The following is a 19,619-nucleotide window of genomic DNA, read 5'->3' as shown; positions in this document are numbered from 1 at the left end:
ATTTATGATGTGATTTGATGTGAATTGATTCTGTTTCCTGGAAGGAAGCAGCAAATTGCTACTTTGACCTAATACATTTTTTTCCCGCTGGTCCTTAATATCTTCTTGTATGCTTCTGTTGAATTTTAATTCATGATATCACTATGATGTATCTTGTCATATTTTTTCATACGTGAGATGTGGACATTGCTGGAAAGGGCTCCATTTATTGACCATCTCTAACAGCCCTTGAGAAGATAGTGATGAGATGACTTCTGGAATGATTTCTTTTCTTCAGCCCTTGTAATGAAGTTGTCAAGGCTTAGACCCAGCAAGAATAAAGAAACAAAGATATACCCTCAGTGGTCACTCTATTAGCAACCTCCTGTACCTAATAAAGTGGCCACATCCACATGAAGGTTCGACATGTGTCTTCAGCGGTGCTCTCCACCGCACCACTGTTGTAATGCCTGGTTATCCGAGTTACTGTTGCATTCCTATCAGCTTGAACCAGTTTGGCCAATCTCCTCTGAATTTGTGCATTAAAAAAGCATTTTCACTCACAAACTATCGTTTACTGGATTCAAATTTTTTTTTTGCACCATCCCCTGCAAACTTTAGAGATTATGCATGAAAATTCCCTGTAAACTTTAGAAATTGTGCATGAAAATACCAGGAGGTCAGCAGTTTCTGAGATACTCAAACCACTCCATCTGCCTCCAGTGGTAACACTTACATCACATTTCATCCCCATTTTGATGTTAGGTCTGAACAACAACTGAACCTCTTTACCATATCTGCATGCTTTTATGCTTTGAGTTGCTGCCACATGATTGGCTGATTAGATATCCGTATTAACAAGCAGGTGTACCTAATAAACTGGCCACTGAATGCAGAGGAGACAGAATGCAATTTCCATCAATGGTTATTTATTTCATTGATAAATGTTACAATTTGCATGAGAAAGAAAGCAATTTCCAAACCTTCATTACTGGTAGCGAGTTGCTCAATTCCTTCAAATAGTACAATTGTTCTTAGAGATCAGAACCTGACAAGTGCAGGAGAATTGGAAAATCCCAAACACTGAGAATGAGAGGCAGATTTCACTCTTCAAAATTTAGGCCATTTTTTACACACTCAGTGGCCACTTTATTAGGTACAGGGATAGAACCCAGTGTGGCCTTCTTCTGCTGTAGGCCCTTCATTTCAAGGTTTGACATGTTGCACATTCAGAGATGTTCTTCTGCACACCACTATTACAATGAGTGGTTACTTGAGTTACTGTCTCCCCCTGTCAGCTTGAACCAGTCTGGTAATTCTCCTCTGACCTCTCATTTAACAAGGCATTTCTGCCCACAGAACTGCCACTCATTGGATTCTTTTTGTTTTGTTTTTGCTCTGTAAATTTTAGAGACTATTATGCATGTGTAAATCCCAGGAGATCGTCAGTTTCCATAAGACCATAAGGTACAGGAAGAGGAGGCCATTCGGCCCATTGGGTCTGCGCCGCCATTCAATCATGGGCTGATCCAATTCTTCCAGTCATCCCCACTCCCCTGCCTTCTCCCCATACCCTTTGATGCCCTGACTGATTAAGAACCCATCTATCTCTGCCTTAAATACACCCAATGAATTGGCCTCCCCAGCTGTCATGGCAGCAAATTCCACAGATTTACCACTCTCTGAATAAAGTAATTTCTCTGCATCTCAGTTCTAAATGGACGTCCTTCAATCCTGAGGTCGTTTCTGAGATATTCAAACCGCCCTGTCTTGCTCCATGGCCAAAGTCACTTGGATCACATTTCTTTCCCATTTTGATGTTTAGTCTGAACAACATCTGTACCTCTTTACCATGGGCTGTATTCGCTAGAAATCCTAGGGCTGAAGTGCCTAACACGAGAGGGCACAGTTTTAAGGTGCCTGGAAGTAGGTACAGAAGAGATGTGGAGATGTCGGGTTTAAGTTTTTTTTACGCGGAAAGTGGTGAGTTCATGGAATGGGCTGCCGGCAACAGTGGTGGAGGCTGACACAATAGGGTCTTGTAAGAGACTCCCGGATGGGTACATGGAGCTTAGAAAAATAGAGGGCTATGGGTAACCCTAGGTAATTTCTAAAGTAAGTACATGTTCGACACAGCATTGTGGGCCAAAGGGCCTGTATTGTGCTGTAGGTTTTCTATGTTTCTATGTCTGCTGGCTTTTAGGCATTGAGTTGCTGCCACACGATAGGCTGATTAGATATTGGCTTTAACAAACAGGTGTACAAGTATACTAATATAGTGGCCTCTGAGTGTATTTCCAAGTCAGAGTAGTGTGCGAGTTAGAAGGGCACTTAATTTTGGTTATGGATCTAAGTACCTGCTACTTCCATCTTCTCAATGTTGGGCCAAGGGTTTGGAAAGAACTATCAAAGAAGACTTGGTGCATCTTTCCTGTCATTATAAGACCATAAGATCATAAGCTATAGGAGCAGAAGGCCATTTCACCCATTGAGTCTGCTCCACCATTTCACTATGGCTGATCCATTTCCCTCTCAGCCCCAATCTCCTTCTTTCTCCCCATATCCCTTCATGCCCTGACTATCAACCTCATCCTTAGATATACCCAGTGACTTGGCCTCTACAACTGCCTGTGGCAATGAATTCCACATATTCAGTACTCTCTGGCAAAATTAATTCCTCCTCATCTCCATTCTAAATGGACATCCCCATATTCCAAGGTAGTGTCCTCTGGTCTCAGACTTCCCCACCATAGGAAACATCCTCTCCAAATCTACTCCATTGAGGCCTTTCAACGTTTGATAGGTTCCCCCCTCATTCTTCTGAATTCCAGTGAATACAGGCCCAGAGTCATCAAACGATCCTCATATGATAAGCCTTTCATTCCCAGAATTATTTTTGCAATCCTCCTTTGAACCTTCTCCAATGTCAGCACATCCCTTCCTATACTTCCATTACAAGTCCAATCAATGAATAATAACTGTACTCACCACCATAGAGCAACATATAGGATTTCCGGAAGGGTCAAAGTGAGTAGTAGCATCTTCCAATCTCTGATTAAATAAGCAAGGACGGGTAGAAGAATGTAGCCAATGGCAAAAAATACACAGATGCCAAGTGTCGAGAAAGCAGCCCTCTCAGACTTGCCAAGGATTTCTATCCCTATTCCAGAAGAAAAGTGTGTAAAAAGTAAGCAAATCACAATTAACCAATAAACCATAACCTTGGTCTGGGGTTTCTTCTCCAGTTCTTTCTTGGTACAATATAGCCCAAAATGACATAACATGCCAAAGATCATAATGCTTGAATTGAATTGACTTTATTACTTACATCCTTCATATACACAAGGAGTGAAAATCTTTATGCTACGTCCTCATCTAAATGTGCAATGTGCAATTACAGTAATTTATAATAAATATTATGTCCAATAGGATAGTCAATATAACAGAAATACAGTTGTGTCAGCATGAATTAAGCAGTCTGATGGCCTGGTGGAAGAAGCTGTCCCGGAGCCTTTTGGTCCTGGCTTTTATGTTGCGGTACCATATCCCGGATGGTAGCAGCTGGAACAGTTTGTGGTTGGGGTGACTCAGGTCCCCAATGATCCTACGGGCTCTTTTTACACACCTGTCGCTGTAAATGCCCTGAATAGCAGGAAGTTCACAACTACAGATGGACTGGGCTGTCTGCACCACTCTCTGCAGAGTCCTGTGATCGAGGGAAGTACAGTTCCCACACCAGGCAGTGATCAATATAGGTTTAATGCAAGTGGACTTTCTATTATCAAGTGTTCATGGAAACATTACATAAGAAACAGGTCCTGTCCAAAGACTGAGCATGGCACATCGTGAGTCTGACTATCGGCAGCTTATGCTAGTCATGTTTAATTCAAGACCATGTGGAAGGTCCAGAAATGCAACCAAAATTTGGTGCTGGGACATTAAAAGGTAGATATTAAATCATAGTAATATGATGTTTGTTTCAGTTTACAGAAAATTGATCTGCATCCTAATATAACATTTTTGAGATTGAGTGACGTTCAGTAAATTAAAATTAAGTTACTTGAGTTTGATGATTTGATACAGCGGTCATGAAGAAACCCATTTGTTCAGAATATTCCTTATATAGGCCTACTTACAGAATAAAATTCTAGGAATTTTTCAGGTATTTCAATCGCGGTTTGTATGTCCTGACCTTAAATGTAGACAGTGGCCAGTTTATTAGGTATCCCAGTACACCTGCTTGTTATACAAATATCTAATTAGTTAGTCACGTGGCAGCAACTCTATGCATAAAACCATGCAGACATGGTCAAGAGGTTCAGTTGTTGTTCCGACTAGACATCAGAATGGGGAAGAAATGTGATCTAAGTGACTTTGACCATGGAATGATTGTTGGTGACGGACAGGGTGTTTTGACTATCTCAGGAGCTGCTGACCTCCTGGGGTTTTCATGCACAACAGTCTCTAGAGTTTACAGAGAATGGTGTGAAAAACAAAAAAAATCTAGTGAGCAGCAGTTCTGTAGGTAAAAACACCTTGTTAATGACAGAGGTCAGAGAAGAATGGTCAGACAGGTACAAGCTGATGGAAAAGCAACAGTAACTCAAATAACCACGGGTTACCACTGAGGTCTGCAGAAGAGCATCTCTGAATAAACAACACGGCGAAGCTTGAAGTGGATGGGCTGCAGCAGTGGAAGATCACCCTGGGTTCCACCCTTGTACCTAATATGGTAGCCACTGAGTGTATATGAAGGAAACAATGTTCAATAGTTCTCTTCTGGAGAGGAAACTAGTATTCTTACTCAGTCTCTTGGGTGTTTCTAACCCAACCACGTTGTTGGCACTTAAATGGACTCCCAGGAAGACACAGTCCTAAGGGATAGTAGGAATTTGTAAGAAAAGGAGGCCTTGCAGTAATATCCACTTCAGGAAAAATGAGTGTAATAATGATATTAAGCTGATAACCAAAATCTTAGTTAGAACATAGTGCACAGAACACCACGGCATAGTACAGGTCCTTCACCCCACACTGTTGTGCTGAGCTTTTCTCCCACTCTGAGATCAATTTAACCCTTCCCTCTAACACATCATTTTTCTATCATCCATGTGCCTAAGATTTTCTTAAATGCCCCTAATGTATCTGCCTCTACCACCACTCTTGACAGCGTGTTCCACACACCCACCACTCTCTGTATAAAAAATTTACCTCTGACATCCCCCTTATAATTTCCTTCAATCACCTTAAAATCATGCCCCCAGTATTAGCTATTTAAACTCTGGGAAAAAGTCTCTGGCAATCCAGTTGACCTATGCCTCTTACCATCTTGTACACCTCAATCAGCTCAATCTTCATCCTTCTTCATTCTCAAGAGAAAGCCCTAGCTCACTCAACCCATCCTCATAAGACATGATATCTAATCCAGACAGCATCTTGGTAAATCTCTTCCACACCTTCTCTAAAGCTTCCACGTCCTCCCTATAATGAGAACCAGAACTGAACACAATATTCCTAATGTGGTCTAACCAGGTTTTAAGGAGTTGCAACATTTCTTCACGACTCTAGAATTCAGTCGCCCGACTGGTGAACACACCATACACCTTCTTAACCACCCTTCTAATCAAGGTTGGTAGGTTATCACAAGTATCTAACAAGGGAAAGCTTTTCAACTATTCTCTGATTCATAGTTACAATGAATTGTAAATACTAAGCAAAATGTGAGTGCTTGCCTTTTCTCTTTGCTAAAGAGATCAGAATAAAGAATAGACTGTTCTGTGGACAAAATGGGGAAACCATCTGATTCAGTCCACAAGCAAGAGTTGAAGACACCATTCATTAATTGGGTGTTTTGATCATTTGAGTACCTACATATAACAGCTAAGATACTGGGAGAACCCTGTTTTTTTCTCTAAATTAGTGTTATGATGAACCCTCAACTGAAATTTAATTAGAAGAGATCCACCACTGACAGCTACACTATTTTGTCAGATTAGTTGGCCATGCCTATCACCTCATATGCAGCAAGTATAGTACGGGCAAAAGTCTTATGCATATACATATAGCTAGGGTGCCTAAGGCTTTTGCGTAGTACCGTATTTGTCACCATGAAGTGAAGATCTGTAATCTGGCGGGAGCAAATGATGTTGGGAGTGGTGAGGGTGGTGCTCTGTCAGAGGAATGTGGGACAGGTGGCAGAGAAGGAATGCAAGGAGCAGGGGTTGGCACAGATGCAGACACACACAGCCCTGAGACATCTGCAAGGTCATTGGAATCAAAATAATTGGTTCATTGATCATTACAGAATGTCTCTCTGGTGCTTCCCACTCCCTCTCCTCTCCCTTCCCCTTTTCCCAACCATGATTCCCCTCTCCCTGCCCCCTTCCCACTCTCAGTCCACAATAGAGACACATATAAGAATCTGGTTTATCATCGCTCACATGTGTCAGTAATTTTTTCTGCAGCAGCACTACAGTGCAATACATGAAACTTCTACAGCACTGTGCAGAAGTCTTAGGCACCCTGGCTATATATATGTGCCTAAGACTTTTGCACAGTACTGCAACACAGAAAATGTTAGAAGCATTCATATTTCATTAGCCAAATATAAACTGGAAAAGAAACTGAATTAGCCATTTAGCTTAATGTCTTTTTACAAATTTTCAATTACCAGCTTAAGTACAATGAAAACTACGCTGGTAATCAAAAATGCTAGTCAACTATTTTGCAAGTTTGAAGAGACAGCATGCTAGACGAAACATTAGGAATTGCAGTGCAGCTGAGGAAAGTCCAATGAAATTTCTAGCCCAGTGTCAGCCAGAACAATTATTTCAAAACATTTCATGTTAAATGCTACATGTAGATCTATATTATTGTACAACCTGTGACGTCAGCAATTGATATACTCTTTATTCTTGGAGCGTTGAGGTTAGCACAATTGCGTTACAGCAATCAGTGTTTTGGGGTTCCAATTTCTGCTGCTGTCTGTAAGTTGTTTGTACATTTTCCCCGAAACCACATGGGTTTCCTCTGGGTGCTCCTGTTTCCTCCCACGTTAAAAAGATTACATGTTAGGGTTGGTGAATTATGGCCATACTATGTTGGTGTCAGAAGTGTGGCGACACTTGCACAAATCCAGTACAAGACTTGAAACAAACAATGCATGCCACTGTATGTTTCAAAGTACATGTGAAAATAAAGCTAATTGTTCCTTATCTTTACACACAATATATTTCAGCATACACATGGCTGCAGCTGCAAGAAAAGAACGCATTGCTGGGGTAGTGTGTGACCTTTTCACCTGGAGAATGGTTGGAATCTGAACGGACTACCTGAGTAGGTGGAAATAGATACTCTCACAACATCAAGATGAGCACTAGCTTCAGACCAAGCATTAGTAAATGGTATTGGTATGGATAGATACACGGCGAACAGCATGAACATGGTGGGCCCAAGGGCTTGTTTCTGTGCTGGAAAACTCTCTGAGAGGAGATTGGTCACTAAAATTCATTTTGTTTCCCTCTCTGCAGAAGCTGCCTTACCTGCTGAGTACCGACAGCATTTCCTGTTTTTATTATCTTTGCAGTACATGCGACACTTTCTTACCTAGAACAAAAGCTGTTAAGTAACTTGAGACATCTCCAAGGCCAACAAAAAAGTGCAGTATGCAAAACATTTCCCAACTCTGAGAGGCCAGTTGCAGGAAGCATGCAGTTGACCGCATGGCTATAGCTCCAAAGAGAACCGGCTTTCTTCCATGCCTTTAAACAAACAAACAAACATCACTTTAGAAAATCAAGATCCGTGTTTTTTCTTATAAGTTCAAGAAGAATCTTGAACCTGTTCAAAAAGAATGGGTTACACCTGAACCCGAAGGGGACCAATATCCTGGCAGGAAGGTTTAATAGAGCTGTTAGGGAGGATTTAAACTAATTTGGCAGGGGGATGGGAACCGGAATGATAGAGTAGAGGAGGGGGAAAACAGAAATAAATCTAAGGTAGTGAGCAGTAAAGATATCTGGAAGGACAAGCAGGTGATGGGGCAAATTTGCAGCCATTGGGATGAGTTACAGTGCAATAAAGTTGCCGTGCAAACAAAGCCAAAAGTACCAAATACTGGACTTAAGGTGTTATACTTAAATGCACGCAACATAAGGAATAAGGTGGATGATCTTGTCGTACAGCTACAGATTGGCAGGTATGATATTGTGGCCATCACTGATACGTGGCTAAAGGATGCATGCCTCATGGGAGCTGAACATCCAAGGATACACTGTGTATCGGAAGGATAGGCAGGTAGGCAGAGGGGGGTGGCGTGGCTTTATTGGTAAGAAATGATATTAAATCATTAGAAAGAGGTGACATAGGATCGGAAGGTGCAAAATCTTTATGGTTGAGCTAAGAAATCGCAGGGGTAAAAAGACCCTGATGGCAGTGTTACATGTTCAAAGAGATCTGTTTTTTTTTGTGAGAATGATGTAATGGTCTTTTGGGGGTCACCTGATGTAATTTTCCCACCGGTGTGAGGTCACGTGATGACATGTGCCCCGTGACTATATAAGGGTCGACCCAGGTGACGCAGTTAGTTTCTGAGTTTGTAGATTTCCAGGTAGAACGTGCTGTATCTCCGTTTCTGTTGCGTTTGTTTTTGTGACGCAGTTTCATTTTTAAAACGGTTGTACATTCTGTTGAAAGATTCCATATTACTTGGACTGGGAATTTGTGGCTGGAAGTGCCAATTTACTCAATTCCGACAGTTTTGAAGGGAGAGTGAAGAATTCATCGAAGTGAAGGATCGAGAGAAGTCGGCATCATTTGGCAGTTTAATAAAGGATCGACCTTATTGAGTCTTCATTGGAGAGAAACTGCATTGAGATAACTCTTGCAATAGGGCAATGAGTTCATGCAAAAAGGCGCTCTCTCTCTCTCAAGGAATTTAAGGTCAGTTGATTTAAACTGTTTATTTTTGGCATCGGGAATCCTGTGGACAGAACCAACAGTAAAGGTGCGTCGGTGAAGAAATCTTTCTCTAGAGAAGTGTCTCCCAATTGAATGTGTAAAACTGTTGGAGTTTTGAAGTTATCGCTTTAAGAACTATATCTGACTGTATCGCTTTAAGAACTGTTTTCGCATTTAACGCTTTAAGAACTAGAGCCGAGTGGCGAGTTGGTGAACAGCTGTGTACCTGTTAACCCCCGGTTAAAAGTTTTCCTTTTTTTTTTCCTTATCGTTTATACGTGTTTAGTAAATGTTTGGTTGTTTTTATATAACCTGTCTCAATTAATATTCATTGTTGCTGGTTAGGTAACAGCAATTATATACAGGCTTCCTAACAGCTGCAGTGATGTGGACTACAAATTACAACAGGAAATAGAAAAGGCTTGCCAGAAGGGCAGTGTTGTGATAATTTAATGTGGGGCATTTTAACATGCAAGTGGATTGGGAAAATCAGGTTGACACTGGATCTCAAGAGAGAGAATTTGTAGAATGTCTACGAGATAGCTTTTTAGAACAGCTTGTTGTTGAGCCCACTAGGGGATCAGCTGTACTGGATTGGGTATTGTCTAATTTACCAGAGGTGATTAGAGAGATTGAGGTGAAGGAACCCTTAGGAGACAGTCATCATATCATGATTGAGTTCACTGTGAAATTTGAGAAAGAGAAGCCGAAATCCCATGTGTCGGTATTTCAGTGGAGTAAAGGAAATTACAGTGGCATGAGAGAGGAACTGGCCAAAGTTGACTGGAAAGGGACCCTAGTGGGCAGGATGGCAGAGCAGCAGTGGCTGGAGTTTATCCGAGAAGTGAAGAAGGTGCAAGTCTCTTTTTCGCTCCTCTCATACCTTCCCCTATATCGCCGTGTTTTCACGCACCTCTCATACCTTCCCCTATATCGCTGTGTTTTCTTGCCATAGAGGGAGTACAAAGAAGGTTCACCAGATTGATTCCTGGGATAGCAGGACTTTCATATGAGGAAAGACTGGATGAACTAGGCTTATACTCGTTGGAATTTAGAAGATTGAGGGGGGATCTTATTGAAACGTATAAAATCATAAAGGGATCGGACAGGCTAGATGCAGGAAGATGGTTCCCAATGTTGGGGAAGTCCAGAACGAGGAGTCACAGTTTGAGGATAAAGGGGAAGCCTTTTAGGACCGAGATGAGGAAAAACTTCTTCACACAGAGAGTGGGGAATCTGTGGAATTCTCTGCAACAGGAAACAGTTGAGGCCAGTTCATTGGCTATATTTAAGAGGGAGTTAGATATGGACCTTGTGGCTAAAGGGATCAGGGGGTATGGAGAGAAGGCTGGTACAGGGTTATGAGTTGGATGATCAGCCATGATCATACTGAATGGCGGTGCAGGCTCAAAGGGCCGAATGGCCTACTCCTGCACCTATTTTCAATGTTTCTATGTTTCTAAGTCAGATATGTTCCAAAAAAGAAGAAATTTTTGAATGGATAAAGGACGCAACCGTGGCTGACAAGAGACAAAGACAAAGTTAAAGTAAAGGAGAGGAAGCAAAAATTAGTGGGAAGGCAGAGGATTGGGAAATTTTTAAAAGCTTACAAAAGGAAACTAAGAAGGTCATTAAGAGGTAAAAGATGAACTATGAAAGGAAGCTAGCAAATAATATCAAAGAGGATACTAAAAGATTTTTCAAGTATATAAAGAGTAAAAGACAGGTGAGAGTAGATATAGGACCAATAGAAAATGATGCTGGAGAAATTGTAATGGGAGATAAGGAGATGGCGGAGGAACTGAACGAGTATTTTGCATGTCTTCACTGAGGAAGACATCAGCAGTATACCAGACACTCAAGGATGTCGGAGAAGAGAAATGTGCACAGTCACAATTACAACAGAGAAAGTACTCAGGACGCTGAATAGTCTAAAGGTAGATAAATCTCCTGGACCTGATGGAATGCACCCTTGTGTTCTGAAGTAGCTGTAGAGATTGCGGAGGCATTAGCAATGATCTTTCAAAAGTCAATAGATTCAGGCATGGTTCCAGAGGACTGGAAGATTGCAAATGTCACTCCGCTATTTAAGAAAGGGACAAGGAAGCAAAAAGGAAATTATAGACCCGTTAGTTTGACATCGGTGGTTGGGAAGTGATGGGAGTCGATTGCCAAGGATGAGGTTACAGAGTACCTGGAGGCATATGACAAGATAGGCAGAACTCAGCGTGGTTTCCTTAAAGGAAAATCCTGCCTGACAAACCTATTGCAATTTTTTTGAGGAAATTACAAGTAGGGTAGACAAGGGAGATGCAGTGGATGGTGTGTATTTGGATTTTCAGAAGGCCTTTGACAAGGTGCCGCACATGAGGCTGCTAAACAAGATAAGAGCCCATGGAATTATGGGAAAGTTACATACGTGGATAGAGCGCTGGCTGATTGGCAGGAAACAGAGAGTGGGAATAAAGGGATCCCATTCTGGTTGGTTGCTGGTTACCAGTGGTGTTCCACAGGGGTCCGTGGTGGGGCCGCTTCCTTTTACGTAGTACATCAACGATTTGGATTATGGAATAGATGGCTTTGTGGCTAAGTCTGCTGATGATACAAAGATAGCTGGAGGGGTCAGTAGTGCTGAGGAAACAGAGTCTGCATGCAGAGAGACTTTGATAGATTGGGAGAATGGGCAAAGAAGTGGCAAATGAAATACAATGTTGGAAAGTGTATGGTTATGCACTTTGATAGAAAAATAAACGAGCAGACTATCATTTAAATGGGGAGATAATTCAAAATTCTGAAATGCAACGGGACTTGGGAGTCCTCGTGCAGGATACCCTTAAGGTTAACTTCCAGGTTGAGTCGGTGGTGAAGAAGGCGAATACAATGTTGGCATTCATTTCTAGCGGAATAGAGTATAGGAGCAGGGATGTGATGTTGAGGCTCTATAAGGCGCTGGTGAGACCTCACTTGGAGTACTGTGGGCAGCTTTGGGTTCCTTATTTAAGAAAGGATGTGCTGACGTTGGAGAGAGTTCAGAGAAGATTCACTAGAATGATTCTGGGTATGAGAGGGTTAACATATGAGGAACATTTGACCGCTCTTGGACTGTACTCCTTGGAGTTTAGAAGAATGAGGGGGGATCTCATAGAAACATTTCGAATGTTGAAAGGCATGGACAGAGTGGATGTGGCAAAGTTGTTTCTCATGGTGGGGGAGTCTAGTACGAGAGGGCATGACTTAAGGATTGAAGGGCACCCATTTCAGAACAGAGATGCGAAGAAATTTTTTTAGCATGAGGGTGGTGAATCTGTGGAATTTGTTGCCACGGGCGGCAGTGGAGGCCAAGTCTTTGGGTGTATTTAAGGCAGAGATTGATAGGTATCTGAGTAGCCAGGGCATCAAAGATTATGCTGAGAAGGTGGAGGAGTGGGACTAAATGGGAGAATGGATCAGCTCATGATAAAATGGCAGAGAAGACTCGATGGGCCAAATGGCCGACTTCTGCTCCTTCGTCTTCTGGTCTTATGGTCTTAAGGAGTAAAATGAGATAAATTTCTTATCCCCAGCTCAGTGTTTTTCTTTCAATTAGATTTATAGTTTGGAATCATAAAACATGACAATGGCAATGACTACAAAAAGTCGGCTGCCCAGGTACTCACCCTGGATGACATCATTGTTAGCTGTAAAGATGACAAGAAACATCTCCGGAACGTCAGACAGTGCTAAAAAGATTAGAAGTTTATGGGCTCAAAGCATCATATGATAAGTGTGAATTCTTTAATCCAAGCACACTTAACTGTGGTCACACCATTGGTGCCAAGCATTACACTAGTGGGCTGAGGAAATTCAAGCAGTGCTGGATCACCCAAGACCAAACAACGTGTCACAGTTGTGATCCTTTTTAGGATTTGTCATTCATTATAACAGGTTCCTACCAAGCCTGGCTACTGAGCTTTAGCCCTTGAACTCATTACTACAGATCCAGAAGAAACTCCTACAACCACATTGGTTAAACCTCCAGAAGTAAGATTGTTTCTCAGCCACAAGTCTCACCTGCCAGGCAGGGAGATCCCCCACTTGCCAGAAAAGAGTAAGAAATCCTGTACAACAATTACATCTTTAGGCCTGAGTAGGACAATTTAAAATTTACTAAGCGGGGGATGTCTATATAGTAGTTGTATTATATAGTATACTGTGTATATAAGATGACTAGGGAGTAATACGTTATATATTTGTGTTGAGATGCATCGTATATTGAGTTGGAGTCTAGAGCTAAGCAGGGAGGAGTGTTATGTGTTTAATATTTCAGTAATTTTTGAGCAATATTGTAAATATATATTAATTAACCACTTCTGTTACTCATATACTGTAATTCATTACAGGTTATATGTAATATTACATGAATGGCATTACACCACCACGTCATATTTGTGCACCTCTCTAAAAAGCAAAATAAAGTAGACATGTTATCCCCAGCTCTGTTTTTCTTTCGATTAGTTTTATGTTTTGGTGTTGCAGACTGTAACAGAACAGTGTACTAAAATCCATGATCAGCCATGTTGGGTGTTGGACTGGACCTAATGGACTGAATGGCCTTCTCCTGTTGCTATTTCCTGTTTCTGTTGAATGCATATTATAAATGAAGTCCTGAGAAATTAATTTGAATTATATTACAGCATATAGTAAACTTCTTGCTTGGTATTCCTCCAGTTTATTTATGTTCAGGTAATCTCGCTTGTTTTGATAAACCAAGACATGCTCCAATAATTCATCACTGTGATGGCAATCTTCAGAGAGCACCAACAATTAAACATTAACAAATGCAAATTGGATTTTCACCATGTTCTGTTTACTGTATCCTGTACCTGTCTGAAAGATGTCCAGAGATTATTGAGCCAAGCAGCACTCCAATGAAAAATACTGATGTGGTAAATGGTCCTTTCCAGTTCTGGTCACAAACTAGATCCCACTACAGAGTGGCATTGAAGATAATTAAGGCACAGAGGTTAACATTTTATGTTATTTATTAACTACTAAAACACATCAAGGAAACATTAATATATTCCAATATTTAATTTTTTAAACTAGTTCATGTTGATTTCTAATGTTGTTACTAATAGCAATTCAAATATCTGTATGAAGAGAGTCGCAGAACAGTTTAGCACTGAAACAGGCCCTACCTACACTACTCCCACTGGGCCCATATCCCTCCACTCCTTTCTTATCCCAAGTGCCTTTCCAAACACCATGTAGAAATTATAATAAAATTGGCCACTAGCACCTCTCCTGGCAGTTAGTTCTGCATAACCACCACATTCTATGTGAAAACTTGCCCCCAGTTCTCCTTTAAACTGCTCCTCTCTTACCCTAAACCTATGGCCTTCAGATGGCAGATAATGCATGCCACCTCCTTTCAGTGTCAGTGGCAGAGAGGGCTTTGCCCACCACATTCTGGGCTGTTTCCATTACTTTCTGCAGCATCTTCCACTCCGGTGCATTGCGACTGCTGTCATAGGCCATGATGCAACCAGTTAGGATATTTTCCATAGTTTGTTTCAATATTTGATAAAATGTAGGATCACTGTAGGTAGATATTGATTGTCATCACAGACTTGGCAGGCTATGGTAGCCATTTTCATGCCTTATCAGTCTATAGCTCAAATGTGACCGGTGGAGTGGGTGGCCAGGAATCTCAAGACTATTGGCTTTATAAAAGCGTACAGTGGAGAAACCTTCCAAATGATGAATGCATGTTTTGTACGTCCATTCATATTTAGAATATTTCACAGGCTCAAGGACCGAGCCTACACTCCCATTCAAGAATAGCAATCTTCTTTCACAGATCCCTGCTTTCAGATTTCAGAATTTCATTGAGGTGCTCATGCTTATAGTTATGAAATCATAAAAATTTAGGCCACAGAATGAGCCAATGATATTTATGTTGGCCATACTGGGATTTTTGGTTCCCAGCTGTCATCCTTACCTTTTAACTTTTCAACGATCAAAAATTAAGGATCAACTTTATTCACCATATATAGTTAAATGTATTAGGAATTTGCTGTGTTGTGTTGGCACAACATGTAACAAATAAAAGTTCATCAGTTATAAGAATAAATTGTATAACAATAAAGTTACAGGTTAAAATACATAAATACCATCATGTATTTGCAACGTACATGATACTCATCTCTTCCATTTCTACAACTTTCCGTCATTCTTTGTTGCTTTCTAATTAAAATTCCTATCCACTGGCCTATCACTAATCTTCAAATATCATGTGACTTCTATTACCTTCCTTAGTTGGCCAGGGATGCTCATCATCTCATGGGACTTTAGTCTCATTGAGATACAATATACCTTTGCTGAGATTTATGTGAAATATCTCCTTAGATAACTGCTGCTGCTAATCTGTTATTTTACCTTTTAATCTACTTTCCCAGTCCATTTTGTCCTTGCACCATTATAATTTGCCTTTATTCTAATTTAGGACACACGTTTCAGAACCTGTTTGTCACCCACAGTCTGAAGATGAAATTCTATAATGCCAAGATCTCTTTTTGCTGCCATATTTAAAGGATCCTTTCCTGTGATATCATCTCCCTTTCTATGTCATTGGCAGCAATATGGATCACAATCTCTGAGTGTTCTCCCAACCCCTCCAAATATTTCGTAGTCCTCCAGTAACATCCTTCACTCTGAAACCAGGGAGGTAAGATGTCATCCTGGAGTCACATGTGATGCCACAGAAATACCTATTGCTTTTCAGATTCTTATCACATGTACATCATTTTTTTCATTGATTTTATTGTATTTCTTTGTTCTATAGTGAATGCCTGCAAAAAAATGAATCTCAGGGTAGTATATGATGACATATATGTACTTTGATAATAAATTTCCTTTGAGCTTTGAGACTGAAATGCATTGATTGCATTAACAACCAACACACCCGAGGATGCGCTGGGGGCAGCCTGCAAGTGTTGCCACACATTCTGGCGCCAACATAGCGTGCCCATAATGCTCAGCAGAACGGCACAGAACACAACAAAACAGAGCATAGCAAGCCATAAATGAACAAGAGCAAAACATGTCCCATACCTCCTTCCTCCCAGCAACCCCCACATACACATACAATTACTTTTGCTCTTTGATTCCCTCCTTTCCATTGTAGATGCTGTACATTGCAAGGTAGTATGTTTTAATGAGTTGGCATTTAGGGCCGTGGAGGAGGGGAGGTTAGCCAGTGGAGCATCCAGATACTCAGGCAAATTTTCATGTTAGTACCACCAGCCCACTAACACCAATGGCAGCAGGTTAGTCCATAGACCAATACTTATTCTTTGGGTTGGCGGAAAACACATTTTTTTCTTTCAATGGGATCTAGCAGACTTTTTGCTTAAACCCTCACAAATGGTGGTGAACTAGTCAGAGCATAAGCAGAACTTAAAGTAATCTAGCACAGGACCAGACCTTTTGACTCAGTATGTACATGCCAAACACAATGCCTAATTAAATAAAATCTCTTCTGTCTGTATTTGACCAATATCCCTCCATCATCCGTGTATCTAACACTCTTATAAACTGTCAGCCTCTGATGCTTCAGAGAAAACAACCCATAAGACCACAAGATTAGGAGTAGAATCAGGCCATTTTGGCCCATCAGCTCTGTTCCACCATTTCATCATGTCTGATCCATTTCCCTCTCAGCCCCAATCTCCTGCTTTCTCCCAGAATTAAAAATCTGTCAACCCCTGCTTTAAATATACCCAATAACTAGGCCTTCACAGCAACAAATTCCATAGATTCACCACTCTCTTACTAAAGAAATTCCTCATCTCTGTTCTAAATGTACATCCCTCTACTCTGAGGCTGTGGCCTCTGGTCTTAGACTTCCTAGGTTTACCCATCCTCTCCCTGTAGCTCATACTCTCTAAGCTTGGCAGTGTGCTAGTAAAACTCATCTGCACCTTTTCCAAAGCTTCCAAGTTCTTCCTGTTGCAAGCTGTCTAGTTTCTTCTGATTTCTCTTCAGGCCTTACAACCAACCAACAGCATCCAGAGATAGGAATGAGCAAATGAATGTGTGTCTCATTCCATGCTTACCTGAGTCTATGTTGTAGAATATTTATTTATTCTCATGTTTATTCATTCCCCGGCATGTAGGAGAATGAGGGAAGAATTGATAGAGGAATACAAAATTATGAGCGGTATAGACAGGGTAAATGCAAGCAGGCTTTTTCCAGTAAGGCTGGGTGAGGCGAGAACAAGAGGTCATCGGTTAAGAGTGAAAGGTGAACTATTTAAAGGGAACATGAAGGGCAACTTCTTTGTTCAGAAGGTGGTGAGAGTGTGGAACAAGCTGCCAGTGGAAGTGGTTCAATTTCAACATGTAAGACAAGTTTGGATAGGTACATGGATGGGAGTGGTATGGACAACTATAGTCCAGGTGCAGGTCAAAGGGACAAGACCGAATAATAGTTCAACACAGACAAGGTGTTCTGAAGGGCCTGTTTCTCTGCTGTAGTGCTCTATGACTCTAAATGGCAATCATGAACTTCTTTCACAATCCATTTCATGTAGTTCATGCCCCAAAACTGTTCAACCATCTCTCCCAACACAACAATCACCATTTTTCCATTGAATTCAGGAAAGGTAAAAGTATTCTGGATCTGCTGCCTTAATAATCCATCTCCTTCCAATTAGGCCTGCCACAAGACAAATCAGTCCAGTCCTCTCCACAGTTAGTGACAAAACAAGTTGTGTGCACATCTGCTCGCCGAGGTACAGGAAAGACGTCATCAAAGTGGAAAGGATGCAGAAAGGATGTTAGCAAGACCGCAGAGTTTGACTTATAAAGGAGAGTCTGGGGCATTTTTCCTCTGAGTGTAACTGGCTAAGGCCTGATGCTGTGGAAGTTTATAAAATCATGAGGGGCATTGATAAGTTAATGGTCACAGTCTTCTCCCTCAGAGTAGGGAAATCTAAAGCTAGAGGGCGAGGGTATAGCTTTAAGGTGACAGTGGAGAGATTTAAAGGGAACCTGAGTGGCAAACATTTCACACAGAGGATGGCGGGTACATGGAATGAGCTGCCAAAGGAAGAACACAGATACCATTAAAACATTTAACAGTTATTTGGATGGGGTCTTCGAAAGGAAAGGTTTGGAAGGATATGAACCAAATACTGTACAGGCAAATGAGACAAGCTCAGAAAGGCAGCTTGGTTGCCATGGATGAGTTGAGCCAAAGAATCTGTTTCTATGTCTCTACAGGAAACAAAAGCTTCATAAAAGTTCATTAACTCCATCCACAAGGAATGTTCTACATGTGGTGTTCGCATTATGTACATGTGTGGTAATGTCACTTCATTCCTAGCCACATTAATTACTCACATTCATATACAAATGCACCTCATTAATCATTTCTGCTCAACCTCACAACAATCTCTTTACTAAGTATGTACGTGAGTCACATTTTGGGTGTTATCTGTGAGTAAGGTAAATTTTAGGTACTATTTTAAAATAGTGGATTAATTAATGGTCATCGTGGAAGTAAAGCACTGTGCAAAAATGTGCAAGGGTGACGCGTCAATTTAAGTCTTCTTACCTGAGTGACAATCGTTGAAGTGTATCTCTCTGTGCTGAACACCCAACCATCCACACAATGTTCTACTGCTGTGCCATTGAAACGAGCGTCCTTGTCAATTCGGTACCTGGTACACTTGCTGTAAGTTTTCTCTCCATCCATTTCCTCCATTGGCAGCTGAAAACTTAGATTCGTGAAGGACACATTTGAATAGTTGTTCAGACGACAGTGATGTTGAGGGGTATCTGCCAGGAACACCATCAAAAGAGCTAAGTAGCCATTTGGAATAACAATGGAACTTAGGGAAAAGAAAATAGTCCACTGGTAATATCCCCATTCTCCCAGGAAAGCTATCACTTCATCGTAACTTTCCATTTTTTTTATATTATTTCTATTTTTCTGCACAGTTACCACTTTAACTTCTTGAGAGAGCAGAAGTAGTTGATTTACACAATCTTGAGAACATTTCCTGTCAGGGTAATATCATCCTTTGACTCCATGAAGAATACTCAAATTCGATAAGAAATGACACCACTTTAAGCATGTAACTTATTTTGAAACATTTGAAAAACTCATTGTCGGCTAATACACAAACAAAACCTTGAGTCTTTTCAAACGAGAACTGTGGACAATAAAACTCTCAAAGGCTACTTCGACAGCTAAACTACAACTAGGAATGTTCTTGGAAATGAATCAGAAGCCATGCACCTCCCACAGAATTTATTTATGAGACCAAGCAATGATTAATTGGTTCATTAGCTTTGTCTCTCAAACCATGGATACAACCCTTTAGCAATGGGCAGTCCAGTTTATTTTGGTGCAATATTTCTAGTGTGTGAATGAAGCCAACAGCTGCATTCTTGGCTCAGAGTCTGATTGCCTCTGTAAACTGCATTAGACACTGATGTTAAGAGATGACAATCCCATTCCTTTCCCCCTGCAGTGGTAATCACACTTTACAAATGTGTACAGTTCTGACAAATATTTGCAGAAGCTTAGTTTGAATCTAAAACATGCCCCCACACTAAACATTAAAATGGAGGAATTCAAAAGTTAATGCACATACCCAGTGCCACTCCGCACTTCTCTGAATCACTTTTCCAGTTCT

The 19,619-nt window shown here is 41.1% G+C and overlaps 1 protein-coding gene across 4 annotated transcripts in view; it reads right to left on the bottom strand.

The window, feature by feature from the left end:
• The window catches only part of LOC140197578 (organic cation/carnitine transporter 2-like), a 58,437-nt gene extending 39,294 nt beyond the window's left edge, over positions 1-19,143 (bottom strand). For all 4 annotated transcript variants that reach the window (XR_011885968.1, XM_072257712.1, XM_072257713.1 and 1 more), the window contains exons 1-4: positions 18,533-19,143; positions 13,797-13,900; positions 7,582-7,736; positions 2,968-3,139 (exon numbers count right to left, since the gene is read on the bottom strand). Coding sequence is in view for 3 of the 4 variants with exons in the window: in XM_072257712.1 (XP_072113813.1) it covers positions 2,968-3,139; positions 7,582-7,736; positions 13,797-13,900; positions 18,533-18,886 (785 nt within the window). In the remaining variant the exon portion in view is untranslated. The remainder of the gene's footprint in view (positions 1-2,967; positions 3,140-7,581; positions 7,737-13,796; positions 13,901-18,532) is intronic.
• Positions 19,144-19,619: the final 476 nt, after the last annotated feature.

The sequence above is a fragment of the Mobula birostris genome, chromosome 5 (assembly GCF_030028105.1).
Source record: "Mobula birostris isolate sMobBir1 chromosome 5, sMobBir1.hap1, whole genome shotgun sequence".
Lineage (NCBI taxonomy): Eukaryota > Metazoa > Chordata > Chondrichthyes > Myliobatiformes > Myliobatidae > Mobula > Mobula birostris.
Note: the sequence above shows the minus strand (reverse complement) of the source record. Positions and strands in the feature narration are given on the sequence as shown.